Source organism: Lepidochelys kempii, chromosome 18 (genome assembly GCF_965140265.1).
Source record: "Lepidochelys kempii isolate rLepKem1 chromosome 18, rLepKem1.hap2, whole genome shotgun sequence".
NCBI classification, from domain to species: Eukaryota; Metazoa; Chordata; order Testudines; family Cheloniidae; genus Lepidochelys; species Lepidochelys kempii.
Window position 1 is genome coordinate 16,213,942 of NC_133273.1, and position 17,189 is coordinate 16,231,130.

At 50.0% G+C, this 17,189-nt stretch overlaps 1 protein-coding gene across 7 annotated transcripts in view; it reads left to right on the forward strand.

The window, feature by feature from the left end:
* Nucleotides 1–17,189, forward strand: part of AGRN (agrin) — a 224,539-nt gene that overhangs the window by 7,570 nt on the left and 199,780 nt on the right. For all 7 annotated transcript variants that reach the window (XM_073316432.1, XM_073316436.1, XM_073316437.1 and 4 more), the window contains exon 2: nt 5,088–5,349. In XM_073316432.1, coding sequence (XP_073172533.1) covers nt 5,088–5,349 — 262 coding nt within the window. The remainder of the gene's footprint in view (nt 1–5,087; nt 5,350–17,189) is intronic.

The following is a 17,189-nucleotide window of genomic DNA, read 5'->3' on the forward strand; positions in this document are numbered from 1 at the left end:
CTGTCAAGGCTCCCGAGTCCTCTTGCTGACGATGCCGTTGATTCGCTTTGTAACCTTGTGAAGAGTGCCCTGATCGCTCAGCCCCTCAGTTTCCCCATCTGTAAAATGGGCCCGGCACTTGCAAAACACACATTAAGATGTAGGGCAAAAAGTGCTCTCATGCCAGGGAGGCTTTCTCTTGCGTCATCTGCGTGGAGGAGCATGAGCCCAGTTTTTAAACCCCGCAAATCTCCTTTAGACCATGTTAATGTGAAGAGCCACTGTCTCATTTCGGAGGGTGGCTTCCAGAGCCTCTTGCCTGTGGACTCCTCCCTCCCCCGCGGCGGCATGGTTTAATATTGCATGCTCTGAAGCTCACTAGGGGAGTTGTGACAGCTGTGGAAAGCAGGTGACTGACCTCTAGGTGGCTGGCCTGGTGGAAAGCATGGGGAAAAGTGAGGGCTGACTGTGCTCACAGGTATTCTGGAGTAGCCACAAAGAGACCTAGGCTCTCAGGTTAACACTGACATGCCGCAATGTATACGCTTGCTAGCAAGCTGCTCGCTTCCTCCTCGAGCAGATCTCTCCATGAACTCTTATTGCATAGCCAGAGCTCTGTGTTTCCTGACCACTCCCTTAGGAGGGAATCACAGTAGCAAGGGGACCTTTAACTCCTGGGCAATAGATAGGGAACTTGTCTGGTGTGTTCCTCCCCCACCCCCTCCCATGGTGTGCAATAAATTATTCCCATTATCCTGGCCTCTTCCCTCTGCTCCATGCATTTCTTTAGGAGCAGTTTTGAAAAGGCGAGAGCATGCCACTGGGGACAAGCTGGGAGCTCAGTGCGTTTTGATTTGCTTGCAGATCTACTTTGCTCAGCTGGTTTCTTCTCCTTTTTTGGAGGGGGTGGGATGAGCTGGGGAATCTGCCGGCTGCTGGGTTATCTCTGCGGTAGAAGATCCTGTCTTCCCGCGGGGAGAAATAAACCCTTGTCTCATGGCCAGACATTTTATTTTCCTTACTGAAGTTATATGAGCGAGGGGAGCTGTGCTTTACTGCCAGCTTGTCCAAATATTACAGCAAACAAAGTCTGCTTCAAGCACAGGCTTCCTGTAACAATTTATAGGAACGCGCACTGCCCAAACAACTGCCTCTTGTAACTAAACAGAACACTGTCTTCCCCGGCTCTCTTGCCCCGGCCTGATTGGCTGCTCCCTTGTCAGAGCGGGGAAGATTCACTTCTCCCCCTCCAACTCTGTTCTGCCCACGCTCTCAATGCTCCTGCGTCAGAGCTATGATCCCTGGAATGGATGGAGACCGCTTTCTCTAGCTGGTCAAGGCTGCTGTCTCTCTGGCTTGGGGGCGTCCCTGGCTTTAGCACACACACTCTGTCTTTTCAGAAGCAGTGTTGCAAATCGGACTGAGAAGAAAATGCCAGATACCAGGCTGTGCAATGTATGAAATCTCTGAGGGAAATATTTCAGCGATAACCCAGCACAGTGTCCTATTGACCTAGGAAAGGAGGATTCCCCGTGAGAAGGAGTTAACTTGAAAACTCCCCTTTGGGAGGCCAGTTGTGGCCTCGGACAGTTACTCCTGCACTCTCTTGTTAACTTGGCAGCCTGTGTTTGCATCAGGCTGGTCGACTTCCCCTGCCTGCACAGCGGCTGGAGACGGACAATTATGGATCTGGTTTCCCTGGGAGCATCCAATCAAATATGACACCCTCTGCTGGGAACCATAATTCCCTTATGAGTCATGGGCAGAACCAGGGCAGATGTGACTGACATTCTCGTCTGTCGCTCTGCCAGCTTCATGTGGCTGCTCAGTGTCCCTTGCTGCCGGGTACCGGCTCTCAAAGTCCGCCCTCGGGAAGATGTACCAGGAAATCAAGGTTCAAACTATATTGGATGAAACCAAGTCTTAAAAGTTTTCAGATACCTTAACCATGGCCTAACGCAATAAGTAATATAACACTGAGGCTAGCTCTGTGGAAGCCATCTGCAGCAGAAGCAGGGCATGGCAAGGGGTTTGTTTTTGTTTTTTGGTCTCTGTTGCAAAGGAGACTCTCCTAAGCAGGATGCTATAACGTAGCTCCGCCAACTGATGCACCAGAAAAGCCCAAAGCCAAAAAGGAGGCAGTGGATGGCTGTTCCCTCCTCTGTCGGTTTCTGTATCCAAGGGGATTGCGGAGCGGTGCTGGCATGCCCAGGGCCGAAGGGAAGGAGACTGGGAATGTAGCTTGTATCAATCACTTTAATAAAAAACAAAAAAAAACCCTAAGATCCTCAAACGCTGACACCTTTTCTGGCAAGTTTCAGCCTTGGGTGAATTCTTACGCCGCGGATGCACCTTGCTGCGACTTGAAGGGCAATCGCACGTGTAACCCTAGGCACCTGCATTGCGGAGGGGAGCCGGGGGCAGCATTTTCTTGTTGCTGCTGACGTTTATCCCACCAACCCATCATGAGAACGGCCAGACTGGGTCAGACCAAAGATCCATCTAGCCCAGGATCCTGTCTTCTAACCGTAGCCAATGCCAGGTGCCCCAGAGGGAATGAACTGAACAGGTCATCATCAAGCGATCCATCCCCTGTCGCCCATTCCCAGCTTCTGGCAAACAGAGGCTAGGGACACCATCCCTGCCCATCCTGGCTAATAGCCATTGATGGACCTATCCTCCATGAACTTATCTAGTTCTTTTTTGAACCCTGCTATAGTCTTGGCCTTTATAACATCCTCTGGCAAGGAGTTCCACAGGTTGACTGTGCCTATTCTATTCTGTTCCCCTCCGGGTACTGTAAGGCCATGCTTGCCAGGGCTCACTCTGCCCGTGGCTCAGACACTGTTGTTTTATATAGTGCAACCGACGTGCATGGAGCTTTGCAGGCGTACAAGGCAGGCTCCACCCTAGAGGAGTCTGTAACCCGAATGGGAATGAGAATCCCAAATGGCTTTCTCATGGTTGCTGGGTTAGCTGCATCTCTGTCCCCTTTCTGGCATCCTCCTTGTGCCTGTACCTCCCTGATTCTCCCACTCTTAGGCTGGGCCTGGGCTATATCACCTTGCGAACCAGCTGCATGGGCCTTGCAGGTCCAGCTGGGTTCAGACACTTGCAGTTCTTCCCTCTGGGAATGCTAGGAACTGATCAGCCAGCTGCCTTGCACCAAAGGGTTGTTTTTTAAACAGTAGGAGCAAAGCATTTGGAGAGAAGATTTTAAAAGTCCAGCCTACATGTGTGTCTCTCACCCCCACTGGAAGGACTCTAGGTATGCGAGGCAAGCCTAACTCCTTCAGACACCTCTGTCTGCTTTCCCTGTCCAACAGCCTGAATGGCTACCCACCCTTTGTGAGCAAGTCCCTTTTCTAACTGCTGTAGGGTTTTTGTTTTTTTGTTGTTGTTGTTGTTTTTTTCCCCTCCATCTTCTGGTTCCCAGGGCTGGTCCTGCCCTCGTTTTTGTCTCTTATCAACTTGAAGTGTTTGCTGAGAATTGGCTTATGTGGAGCCATCCTACTGGTTTTCTCCCCCACTTCCCCCGCTTACAGCTTCCTATAAAACAAAACCAATGTCTTGATAGAGTGAACACCACGGTCACCAGGTCAGCTTGCAGTATTCATACCTAGGGCCCTACCAAATTCATGGTCCATTTAAAAAATCCTAAATTTCATGATTTCAGCTATTTAAATCTGAACTTTCACGGCGTTGTAATTGTAGGGGTCCTGACCCAAAAAGGAGATTGGCTGGGGGGTTGCAGAACTGCTACCCTTACTTCTGCACCGCTCCAGGCAGCGGGGTTGTCTTCAGAGCTGGGCAGCTGGAGAGTGGCGGCTGCTGGTCGGGAGCCCAGCTCTGAAAGCAGAGCTACCGCCAGCAGCAGGGCAGATGTAAGGATGGCGTGGCATCGTGTGGCCACCCTTACTTCTGCGCTGTTGCCTGTAGAGGTGGGCCCCCAGCTGCCCCCATCCTCCAGTCACCCAGCTCAGAAGGCAGGGGCGCAGAAGTAAGAGTGGGAATACCACAGTCCCACTGCATGCATCCGATGAAGTGAGCTGCAGCCCACGAAAGCTCATGCTCAAATAAATGTGTTAGTCTCTAAGGTGCCCCAAGTCCTCCTTTTCTTTTTGCGAATCCCCCTAAAATAATCTTGTGAACCCCCCACCCCCACAACTCTCTTTTGGGTCAGGACCCACAATTTGAGAATTGCTGGTCTCCTCTGTGAAATCTGTAGAGTATAGAGTAAAAGCACGTAAAGGACCAGATGTCACGGTGGGGTGGGGGGAACCAAATTTCACGGTCCGTGGCCTGTCTTTTCTGGCTGTGAATTTGGTAGGCCCTATTCATAGGCCCTGGTTACAGAGCTGCTCCGTTTCCATCACAGGCCATCACCTTCCCTCGGTGTCGGTACTAGGGGTGGGGAAGGGAAGCTGGGCCAGTCTTGCACCTGAGGATGGTTCTCCCCCTCCCTGCGGGCATGTTGCTTAGTGAACAGTGCATGACTGCTGGGGAGGACAGGACAGTGGGATGCAGTCGGGCAGCTGTTCCTGCTGAATCCTCATACTGCTTCGCAGCAAGAAACTACTGCAGGAGCTGTGGGCTGGGGACGCAGGGAGAGAAATGTGCGACTTTGCTGTCCGCTCCCGCCCTGGCGGGAGGTTGCTATGACAGACCCAGGGGATCAAATCCCAAATACAGTGTGCAACCCTGTAATAGGTCGGTCACACCTGCACCTGACACACACCCAGAGGGAGGAGGGGGTCTTTCTCTTGCACTTTTGACAATGTTTCTGTGACAAGAGATTGAAAATTGACTTGGTCTACCCCTCCACTCCACCAGCAGGCAAATAAAGTGTGTCTGTGTGTGTGAGAGGAATTCAGGTTGGGCAGAGAGGACAATGCCCATAGTGATCTATTCTCACTCACGTGTTACTGCTCTTGGTGGACTAGCTCATGAAATTCACTCCCCTTGAGGTTTTATAAACCCTGTTCACCAAGCCCCCAAAGAAAGCTCCAGTTTAGAGGAGTGAAGATTCACTAGCTCTCGGGCTCTGACCTGGGTGGCGTCGCGTTCTCATACTGGGACCTCCTGTGTTTTCTCTCCCTTTGCTCTAGGTGAGAGTCTGGCGGTACCTAAAAGGCAAAGACATCGTGACGCACGAAATCCTCTTGGATGGTGGGAACAAAGTGGTAATCAGCGGCTTCGGGGACCCCTTAATTTGCGACAACCAGGTCTCAACGGGGGACACCCGCATTTTCTTCGTCAACCCCGCCCCCCACTACCTGTGGCCGGAACACAAGAACGAGCTGATGCTGAACTCCAGCCTGATGCGGATTACCCTGCGCAACCTGGAGGAGGTGGAGCACTGCGTGGAAGGTGAGGCTGGTTCCTTGCATGTCCCCTTCTCTTTCTCTGTCTTCACCCCTCACTCCCGCAGGGCTGGCTTTCTTTGTGCATCTGTACAGTAAGAACCCCCGCACTGGGGTAATGGGGTGAAGTCCTTGTAGAGCCAGGGAAAGAGAGCTGATTGGCTGGGTGAGCTGTCAAACACCCAGAGACAGAGGGGAGGGACTTCCCTTCCTTGCAAAGTCTTCTGGGGAGGAAAGTCCTCTATAAAACTCCCTGGCTTCCAGCTGGGAGTCAGAGTTGCAGGAGAAAGTGTTGGCTGGAGGAACCTGAGCCTGGGGGATTTGTTATGCAGGGGATTCCTTGGTGGGAACTGATACTGTCTCATCAGATAACTGTGTGTGGATGGCTGATGACTAGAAGTGAAGCCCCGTTCTGGGAAGTAGCCGTTAAAATCAATATGGAGCCAAGCAATGTCATTTTCACTTTACGCTACAAACTTTGGTCAATGCAAGTTATGTCAGCGTACAGTGACTCCGGTTCAGACTTTTTCTGTTTTGTAACTGGTTCACTTAAGTCATCCCTGCAAACTCAGACAGGGATCTGAGAAGCGAGCCGGCTTCTTTCCGGCTCCTGTAACCTCAGCAGGAATAAAACTTCCATACCTAGGTACAAAGGGCAGAACTTGGCCCAGCAGTTAAAGTTGGTGAATAAGCTTGATGAACGAGCCGTAACTTGAATTAATCATAGTCTGCCATAGCTGTTGTGACTGACCAGTGTTAGCAAGTGAAGGTAGCAGACGTGTTCTTTGCTCAGATCAGCAGAGCGGACAATAGGAAAAGCTTCCGAACTGTCCGGGTGGTTAAGCACTGGAACAAATTACCTGGGGAGTTGTGGAATCTCTGTCACTGGAGGTTTTTTAAGAACAGGTTGGACAAACCCATGAAGGATGGTGTTGATGATACTTGGTTCTATCTCAGTGCAAGGGACTGGACTAATCACCTGTCGAGGTTCCTTCCAGTCCTACATGTTTATGATTCTAGGATTCTAAATATCTGTGGGAGGTGGGGAGGTCTGATTTCTCAAGGGAAGGTGTAATCCAGGCTGCATCACTTGGAGCAGAACCATGCTTCGAGGGCAGCAGAAATCTCTCAAGGGCTAGGGAGAGTGTCTTTTCTCCAATCCCCCCAGTAAATGCACGTTTTACTACTACCTTGCCCCCTGCCCCACCGTCAGAAGAGGTCTGCATAGGCATCAATGCTATTCCTATACTGGGACCTTCTGTTAAGTATTGAGGACATTCTCACAGAGGCCAAGTGTACTGTGTCTGCAGCACTCGCCTCTACTGACTTGGAGCAAGATACCATGACTCCGATTTAGGCCTCCTGCATGGTCCTGGATAGCCCGTACGCCTGCTGAGCACCTCATCTCTTCAGTGACTATTTAACTTGACCCATCAGCACTGTCTCACTCTGCTGTGGGGCGAGTCTCAGAAATAAGCATACGTCAGGGGAGATGCCTGATCAAACAGCTGTTAGCAAGTGTCTCTCTGTCTGTGTGAGAGCGAAAAGAGCTCCTGCAGTCGGTCTAGATACCAATGTCCGAATGTGCCAGTTACCGTGGTTATCACAGACAGTACTGTGACCTATCATATCACAGCAAGGAAGGCTTCCTGTAACTGCTGTATGTGCATTTTTAATGTGGACTTGATCCATCCAGATGTGGAATGAAGCCTCTTTATATAGGGACCAGAACTTTCTCCCCGCTGATGCTCCCTGTTGTCCCCATTACCCACCCATGTTGAAAATGCACTCTTCTAAAATCCCACTTGCTGGGATCTAAATTCCCTCCCTTAACGAGTGGGTTAATGTTCAAGGCAAGAGTTCCCAGTTCCTGGGAAGTACATTGACCCCAAGCCTCTCAGTTGGGGTCTGAATATTCCACATGCGGCCCTACGAGCAGATGAATAAACAACGGAAAGAACACAGGAATTCTGTGAGAACCAACAGATAAACATGTGGATCAGCTCCTTCCTCCTTTCTGGTGGTACGGAGGAAAGGGCAGAACCCTTTCCTGCAGCTTTGAATGCTTACAGAGGAGTAAGTGATTGAGTATGTGGGGACGGCCGAGAAGGCTAGCGGAACAGAGTGGTTCCCAAAGCGAAGGCTGTGTGTGCAAGTGGCTTTTGTAGGAGGGCTGCAACGTGGAGAGCAAGGTGGTTGGGCATGTCCAGTTGTGGTTATGTATGACCCACTGCATTCCCTATGCAGTGTATATATACTCCCGGCTAAAGATTGCCCTGCTCCTCAATGCTTTTAGGGTGGGGCCTGCCTTTTTCAACCGGTCCAATACCTAGGACAGTCTTTCTCTTCACCCTTCCCAGTCTTGGTTTGCTTAGCCCTTTAGGCCCAGATTTTTACAGGTGTTGCTTGGCTCAGCTTTGCAATGTGTACCTGACTTGGGAGCCAAAGTATTCTTTCCAAAAGTGCCTTAGGCAATGAAGTTCCTTTTGAAAATGAGACATGGGCTTTGGACGTCTAAAGATCTGGGCCTTAATCTCTCCTGTCCCCTCCTCAAGAGTATGAAGAGGACATTTGGAGGAAAGGTATTTTGGCCCTTGAGAAAAAGAATGTCCTGTCTGGACCATCTGCTTTGTCCTTTACCCACCCACTAAGGTACTGACTCCATGTTGGTGCAGCTCTCCTAGTCCTAACTTACTGAATTATTGATGGAGGATAGGTCCATCAATAGTCAAGATGGTCAGGGATGCAACCCCTTGCTCTGGTTGTCCCTAGCCTCTGAAGCTGGGTGTGGATGACCGTATGGATCACTAGATGATTGCCTGTACTGTTAATTCCCTCTGAAGCACCTGGTATTGGCCACTGTCAGAAGTCAGGATACTGTGCTAGATGGACCTTTGGTCTGACCCAGTTTTGGTCGTTCTTATGTAACCTATGAGTGACTACCATTTGTGGACTTTTGTAAGTTACTGCTAACAAATTTTGGACAGGATATTCAACCTTATGCATCCGGGCTTAAGCCTGTCTCTAACAACTGGAGATCAGAATGAGATGTAAATTGGAGGCAGATTATCCCTCATCTGCTATGTGGGGGTTCTTTAACTTTCCTTGAGCACCTTCTGCTGGATGCTTCTGGAGACAGGACACTGGACTAGGTGGATCTTGGGTCTGATCCAGTCTGGCAATTCCTACATTGTAGAGGGATGGATTGGCAATAAAGGATGTGTTTTGCTTAGTATCAGAGGTCCAGAGCAGGGTTTCACATGGACCCAGTGGATTGGTATGATCCATTTCTACTTTTGTCTCTTGAGAAAAGAGTCCAAAAGTTGCTTTGGCTGGAACAATCTGACCTAATGCCCATAGTGAAGCCTTTCCCAGCTGCTGCCTCTGGTCCTAGGGGAGTAAAACTTCAACTTTCCATTGTTAGAAGTAACTGGCTAAGGTAGTCCAGAGATGTCTCTTCCTGCCAGGAAGTGCTCGCACTGAATCTGGACATCCAAACATATAGATGAGCTTCCAGGAAAGGGCCTGCTGAATTTTGATGTCTTGTGCCTCCTCTTGAGGGTCAGAGTAGCCAGATGGGTGACTTCATTGAGGTGGACTAAAAACCCTGAAAAATGAATAATAATTAATAGTATAAACCCTGAAAAATGAAAATAATACAGCAGCCCCAGCTGTCCCTGAACATGAATATAGAAAATGCCCCTGGTGCATAAGGGTGTTAAAGGCACTAAACCTTGAGTCGATCTAAGTTCACCGACCATCTCTTGCATGTAGCCGTGATCTGGGTCTATATGATCCAAGTCCCATTCTGCAGAATATCCTTGCCTTAGGCCAGATAGCAGCTGACTCTGTCTTGGACTCCAGTTTTCTAGGAAGTTAATTGATCAGCTTGTTTCCTTTAACTAATTAAGAGTTTCTTCCTGATGGCTCACAGAGGAGCTATTGGTGTGTGGAGATGTGGTCATGGCTAACTGCTTTGGGGAACTGAGACCTTGGGGTGGGCTGGGATGGGGAGAAAAGGCTCTAAGATGGGACTGGAAAGCAGGCTAGGGAGAGCATTTCCATATAGGTAAGACTGAGTTAGATTGAGAAGTGGTCTGGTTCCTGAGTGTGGTGCTGGGAAAGAACAAAAACCAGGCGACCCGCAGCACTGATGTCTCAGCCAGAGGTCAAACATCTGTGTAGACCAAGCACAGATGTGCATGATGACACTGCAGTCAGTTATCTTTGTGTTCAGCAGACTCTGCGGCAGTTTGAGGTACACCACTCTCTTGGGAAAGGGAAATTCAGCAAGTTTCCTTCACCTGGCTGATTTGCTTTTCATCTGTCAATGTCTGAAAGTCAGGCCACGGCTGGACTATTACATATGCCGTACAGTAACTAGCTTGTTGTGGCCTGGGACAATCTGGCCTGGATAAAACCATGGCTTTTGTCCCAAACTCTGCCCAAATCAGAAGTCTCTCTCTTGGAGCCTGCAACATGTTCAGTTTGACTTATACCTCGTAGTTGCCTGGCTTGGGTTGGGAATGCCGTGACAGGGACTTCGGAGTCCAGACAAAACTCCTACGCTTTAGTTCCATCTTCTACAGATATAAGAGCATCAGAGGGACTCTCCTCCCAGGATGTCCTCATAACAGGGTTAAATCTAGCACAGTCCAGAGGGCGAAAACTCCGTTTCACAAAAAGAAAAGGAGTTCTTGTGGCACCTTAGAGACTAACCAATTTATTTAGTCTCTAAGGTACCGCAAGTCCTCCTTTTCTTTTCGCGAATACAGACTAACACGGCTGCTACTCTGAACTCTGTTTCACAGCAACTTTCAAGGTGGCGAAATGTTTTTTGTTCTGCCCTGGAACGAAATGAAAAGGTTCCAGGCATATTTGTGAAACAGAATTGTCTCAAAAAGCCAGTTTTCAGATCAAAAGCCAGAGCTTTTTGGTCGATCTCTAAATGGGGTGACTACATCAGTGAAGGTGCGAGGAGATTTGCTGCTGTCACTGCCTAAACAGAGTATATGGGAAGTAAGGGCTGACTGGCTATTACAGCTTATAACTGTGCACCAACTTCTGGCTGGGAGTGTGTGGTTTCTCCTTTGCACCTCAAGACATCTGGGTGAGCTTTGCTAGGGGAATGGCTTGTCTGATAAGCCCTTGGCCTTGCTGTATCAATTTCTGTGCTCTCTGTTAGCTAACCTGGGACTGGGCAGGTAGAAGTAGGAATCCTTGCTGAGGCTTTCAGGTGTGCTGGATTTTATAAGGGCAGATCCAGCAGATTCTCTTGAGCAAGGTGCTAGGTGTGATTACATAATTTTTTTTTCTCCCTGCTCTTTTGAGAGCTCAACAACTGACCCCTCCCCCGAGACCTTTGCCCAGATATGTCTCCGGATTTCACTTTGATCACAGCTTCGGTTTAAGAAAATCAAGAGTTTGTGTATAGTCTGCGTGCTGTCTCCACACTGAGCTGTCTGTGAGGAAGGAAGTTCAGATTCAAGCCTTCTGGGGCCCCGGCTAATGCGAATCCAGCACTGCTATTAAAAATTTCCTGGTAGGTGGCATGATTTGCATTTATTCTGGTACAATTGCCGGAGCTGAGATTTCTTCACTAGTGATGGGGACCTTGAACCAGGGATGAGTCATGTACATAATCTTTGCAGGTATGCTATGTAATTAAACCTGATGGCACTGGATACAGTAGACATGCACCATCCTGCATGTCTTGTTCCCTTGGAACGTTTAACCATGCTATTACTTTCGGTTCCTTTCTTCTCCCACCTCCTTCCTGATCGGTTCTCCTCCCTGGCACATGCTTCGCATGTAGTGTCTTTTGCATGTAGTGCTCAAGGGTCTTTACAAACTAATTATGCCCCGAGAGCACCGCTTTACACTGGGTTCTTCACCATCTTGCAGATCTGAGCTAGTGGGGGCGGGGTTTGGAGAGAGGGATAGAGAGAGTCTGTGATTCAGCCAAAGCGTAGCCGAACTGGGAACCAAATCAGAGTCCTTAGGCCCAGTCCTCTGCTTTAGCTGCTCCAGACCCCTACGGTAGCCACTTCCTGGTGTGGGAGAGCCTGACCTTACCTTCAGCTAAAGTGAGGGCAGCAGGTGTCTGCAGGTAATGCTGAGGAGCAAACTATTGAGCTGTCTTATTCCCTTTTGAGAGCAAACTCCAGTCCCCTGGAGACTGCAAAGCTTCCTTGCTCCGGATTGGCCAGAAAGGTTTCTGGTTGATTTGGGAGCTGCTCTGAAGCTGGGTTGCCTTGAAAGCATCTCTTAAAACCTCATTGTGTATCTCTCTTTGTCTTTTCCTGTTCACTTTTATTCCTTCCTCTCCCTCTCCTTAATACTGAGAGGTTTTGTCCTTGTAAACCAGCCCGTGCAAAATCTGCTTTTCAGTCTCCTTAAAGAGCTTGCTAGGAGTGCAGAGTGGGCTGTTTTTAGCAAGAAAATTGCTGGCATGGGGCTAGTGCAAACCATGTTTGGGTTGCAGGCATTCCCATGATCCGCTCTCTTTGCAGAACTCCCCGGCTCTGGACCCATTTCTCTTTTCTAATCCCTCCCTGGCCTGTTATTGTGTGTTGGGGCAGGGAGGAGGGGTCTGGAAAGGCTTGATGATTTTTCTTCAAGCTGTCCTCCACCCCCGCCCCCCCCTTCCCTCTTGGCTCTGTTTTGCGTTCAAGATAATGAGAACAGCATCACCACCTCCGCCTCAGGAGGGTGAGAAAGTTAGCCAGCAGCTGTGAAAGGGCAGTAAACTGTGAGAGAATCTTCTACTGTGAAATCCCGGGGTCACCTTCCCTTAGTTCAGGCTGCAGTGGAGTTCTACACCCAGGGCGGCTGTGTCCCAGAGCCAGGGGGTGAGAGGGCTGGTCCGGGGGAGAAGGGAAGTGGGGTCCAGTTTATGGGCCAGGTGCTGAGTCTCTGGCAGTGGATCAGTCCTGCTTTTGGGGGCTTAAAACCAAACTCTGTTTTGTAAATGGAATCCGCCCCTAGAGGGTCACGGTCTTTCTGGAGTTCTTTGCTAACAAAACCATCTGCACTTACATTCACTTGGGTAACATAATCTAGTGGATGGCACACAGGACTGGGAGTCTGGAGATTTGGGTTCTAGGCTCTACTCTGCCACTTACCGCAAGGCCTGGGGTTAGGTGCATGGACTCCCACCCACGCACCCCATCACTAGGTTAACCCCTTCTTTGCTTATGTTTGCAAAGTGCCTTGGGATCCTCTGCTGTTGGAACCTACATAAGCAGAATGGGGTCTCTGTCCCCTAGTGTTGGCTAGTCCATAGGAGTGGCTAAGAGTGTACTACAGCTGCCAGCCGGAAGAGTTATTACTTTAGCCCAAGCAGTAGAGGCATAGGTATTTAGCACTGAGAGTCCTGGGTTCAATTCCCCAGGGGAGTCAGTTAAGCTTCCTCACAGGGGCTCGCTGCAGCAGCGTGGAGCTTCGATTTGTGTAAGAAGCTCCGCAGGAACAGTTAATCTTGCATGGGAGGCTGCTGATCTGCAGAGACTTCCTCCACTTGCCCTTCCTCAGGATAAGAGCGTCCTGCTTCATGTCTGTGTGGCATCGGCTCAGTTAATGACCCAGCTGCTGTTCTTAAAATCCTCTTGGCCGTTGAGGTGGCACAATTTTGACGAGCTGACTCGTCCGCTGCGGACTCGTGGGCTGCTTCTGTTTTGCTTGTTCACATCATGAACTCCCAATCTGGACGGGACTGTGGGTCGTTAGTGTCGAGTGGTGCTGGCAACATCTGGGGCTCTGAATCGGACTTTTGGCCTCTGATTTTTCTGAGATGTCTTCTATTGTCCTGCTGGCTGCTGGATTCCTCTAACTGGCCTCTGGGCTGGGGCTGCGGAGTGATGGCCTCGGGCACCATTCAGACTAATGGCATTGCATGGAACAGGAGCATTTTCTATTTCAACTCTCCTCTGCCCCACTGTTAGACCCAGGCGAAATGGACAAGGCTGGATGTGAAGTGTGTGTGTGGTGGTGGTGGGGGGAGATGGGGCAGGATAGATGGCTGATGGATGCAAACACCAAAGGTAGGGGATTATTTAGGGTGATACATGGGATGAAAATAAGGGGGTGCCTACAAACTACTGTCAGACTTTTTGATGGAGAGAGAGATTGGACTGGAGCAGACACGAGCGTGCTGGCCGTGCTGTCCTGTCGATAGGGCATAAGGTTGTGGAGCAGGACCCGCAAGTTCTATTCCTGCATTTCCTAATAACTGTCTGGGCACTGAGAAGTAACGGATTCCCCCACCGCCCCCTCCACAGCTGGGGAAATGGAAGTATTGTTACTTGCCCATGTTCTGTAAAAAGCTCTCAGACCCTACAGATAAACTGCTTTGAAGTGCAAAGTGGTGGTGTTTCCTAAGGGAAGTCCCACTGCTCAGGACTTCTTTGAGCTCTCCTGGACAATCAGACACTGGCTCTGATGGTCTGCAACGTCTTCTCCGCCTCTGATGCTTGTGGCCGTTGGGAGGCAGATGAAATTGTGCTCCCACATTTCTTCTCCTTGGCCCTTAGACAGGGGGAAATGGCCACCTCTCTACCTGGATTGACAGACGTTTTGGTTACAGGCTGGATGGAAAGTTGTGAGGGATGCAGCATCCTTCTTCACATTAGATCAATGTAGCTGCTCCCCTGAAAATATACCAGGCAGCTTACTTGAAGTGGCTGGAAATCGGACTGCTTGCTGTGAAGCTCTTGGTTAGGGAAGGTGCCTGTGACTGGAACTGAGTGAGGAATTGCAGCATTATTCAGTGAATTCCCCACTGCTCCTCCCTGAGCAGCCCCTTCCTTCTTAGAAGACAGGACAATGGGCTAGAGGGACCTTTGGTCTGACCCAGTGTGGCCATTCTTATGTTCTTGCACAGAATCCAAAGGGGGTTTCCGAGGAGTACTGGTGGCATAAAATGACCCTCTAAAAGGAGAGGGGCCATAGTGACTTGAACCAGTATCGCATCCCCCTGGGAGGCAAGGGAATTCTTGCGGAAGCATGGTGGGGGGAGATGCTTGCATGGCCAGTGACTGTTCTCACCAGCCATGAGATCCCAATGCGTAGCAGCGGCCAGGAGCATACGGTGCTGATGCAGTGGGAACCAGGGTCTGGTTGGAAAAGAGGAGTTGACCTTTCAAACGGGTCTGGTTTTGAGATCTCCATGCCCCCCTCAGTCCCCATCCCACACTAAAATCTGTCTTCAGGACAGTCCTCTCCTCTTGAAGCACCCACTGGCCTAAAGTCACACAGAGGTCTTGGTCGTGGCTGGCTTTTACGGTGCTTATAAGGTCCCTCTTGTGACAGTCTGTTGCCTTGTTGTGCTTTTTTCGCAGGCTTGCGAAATATTTCAACCCTAATTCTTTGAACAGTTGCGCACACACACACACATCCAATGGTTGAGTGGGCCATCAAAGCAAAGCTACTGTCTGGGGGAAATCGGGGGTGGACGGAAATAGAGTGGTTCTTTCCTGTTTCCTGCCAGGAGGCAGTCACCCCTGTTTGTGTTGTCAAGGCCGGCTCAAAAATCCCTTCCTGCTGAAGTTTAACAGTAAACCATAGACAGTCCAGACACCAACGAGCTCAGGATTCTGGCATCTCTCTTCCCCCCTGCACTCCTGGGAGTAGTTGGCTTTGGAGAATTGTACCTTGCATCAAAAATTGGTGAAACTGACTGGCCTCTGCTGTTGATGCACTGGGATGTGTATGATTGCTGTTTCTCTGGAATGTGAGTGCAACTCCTCTGTATATCCTATTGAGGAAACTGAGCTCCTCAGTCCTGCAGTCACCACTGTAGGTTCCAGATGCTCAGAAGCAATAATGAGTCTTGTAACATGGGCTAAATGTGTTGCAGCCCCCTCTAGTGGCTGGTTCACAGGGGATAGGAGCCTACTACTGCTAGCAGTTGTTAGCTCAAGTGGCAGAGGTCGTAGTTTCTGATGTTGGAGGGCCAAAGCTTCATCCCTGCAGATGCTGTGTTTGGTGTTGCTTTCTGTGCTACTCCTGAAAACAGTATCTGGTCTTTGAATCTCCACTGAGGATGTGGTCTCTGCTGTGAATTTTCACCCAAGTGTTGCAATCTTGTATTTGCTCCAACGTAAACCTACTTCCAGAGTCCTGTCTACTTGCTCTCTTATCTCTCTGCTCAAGAGCATTATTATCCAAGTCACATTTTAGGTGCCAGAACTGTTTAAAAAAAAAAAACAAAAAAAACAAATATTGGCTAGACAACTGACTATACAAAGCCAGACACCTCTGCCCGTTCATTTACATTCCTCTAAATGTTGCTGGAACAAATTTGCAGCTACCTAAGATTTGTTGGCTGCCGCTGCAGGGCCACTTGTTGCCATTACGCACCATCTGGGGAGAGCTTTGATCCCCGTGCTCTGAAATCCAAGTTCCCACTTCAGTTAAGAGAAACGCCGCCAACTGTGCGGGGCCCATGCCACACCATTGCATTCTGATTCCATCCAGTAGATGGCAGTAGTTTGTGTAGATCGGAGGTCCTCCAAGGTGTGGAGCACGCCCCCCTAGGGGGTGTGGAGGACCATGTGGGGAGGGTGCAGCAGGTCCCAGGCCAGCCCCCACAGGGGTGGGAAGGGAGCACTACCCAGCCCCTCCCTGACCCCAGCTGTGCTCTGGTTGGCCCCCCAGCCATGGGCCTGGTTCCCATCCCCACGTGCACCTCCCCACGTCCCTGGTCACAGCTCTGTTCCTGGCCCTGGGCCAAGGCCTTGGCCCCCTTACCCCTGTTTGTGTCCCTTCCTTTCTCCCTGAGCCCCGGCCCTGGCTCAAGGGGGGCGGGAATAGATGTAATGGGGGTGTGACCCTCAAAAGTTTGGGGACTGTTGGTGTAGACGCACTGATTAGTCTGTGTGTGTATATAGAGGGGAGGGGGTAACAGCAGCAGGAGTGACGTGTTGGAATCTCTCTCTCAGCTGAGAGATGGTGCTGAGCTCCTCTAAAAACCCAGAGGTGGGAGAGGGGTTATACTTGCTGTGGAGAGAGAGAAATGACATGCCCGTCGTGTTTAAGGTGAAGCAAACTCCAAGGTTGGAGGGTTCTAAAATCCCCGTGACAAATAGGCCATATCGAGCTCCATGGCTGTATCCAGTCTTGTACCTAAGCTACTGGCCTAGTCAATAAGATGCCAGGTTTTGCTGGTGAGTTTCTCCCTGCTGGGCCCTCTGTGAGGTGCCTACCGGAAATCCCCGAGCCAGCCCAGACTTGCCTCCTGCTAATCCTTACCCTGAACTACAGCTTCCTCTTGCTTATCTCACTAAACACTCTGCAAAGATCTCACATTCCTTCAGGATGACTTCCATGGAGCCTGGGAGCCCTCTGATGTGGGAGTGTGCATGGGGGAGAACTGAGTGGCTTTATCACTCTGTGGCTTGGTGGCCCCTCTGCTCTCTCCAGTAGAAGATGGGATGCTAATGGCCCCGGGTTCTTTTGTAGGGGCCAACGGGGTGTGGCTGTGGAAGCCGCTGCCTCATTAAAACAATTGACTTGGGCAGTGACCTCTTTTCGGCAAAACTGCTTCTCTTTTGCATTTTCGCTTACGTTGAACCACTTTCTTTGATTAGCGAGGAAATAGGATTCTCACCACTTCAATAATTAAATACCCAATTTGGTTAATTTCAGCCAGGCTCCAGCACAAACTACAAAGTGAATATTCAAAATGGTGAGGTGCAAACCACTTGGGGATTCCCCCCTCTCTGATTTTTCTCCCCAGTTTCTCCCATGCTCAAACATCTGCTCTCTGTATTTTTTAAACCTTAACTGGCCTTCCTGTTTACCTGTCCTGCCTTGGTCAGATCAGAGGGCACTAGACTGGGACTTGGT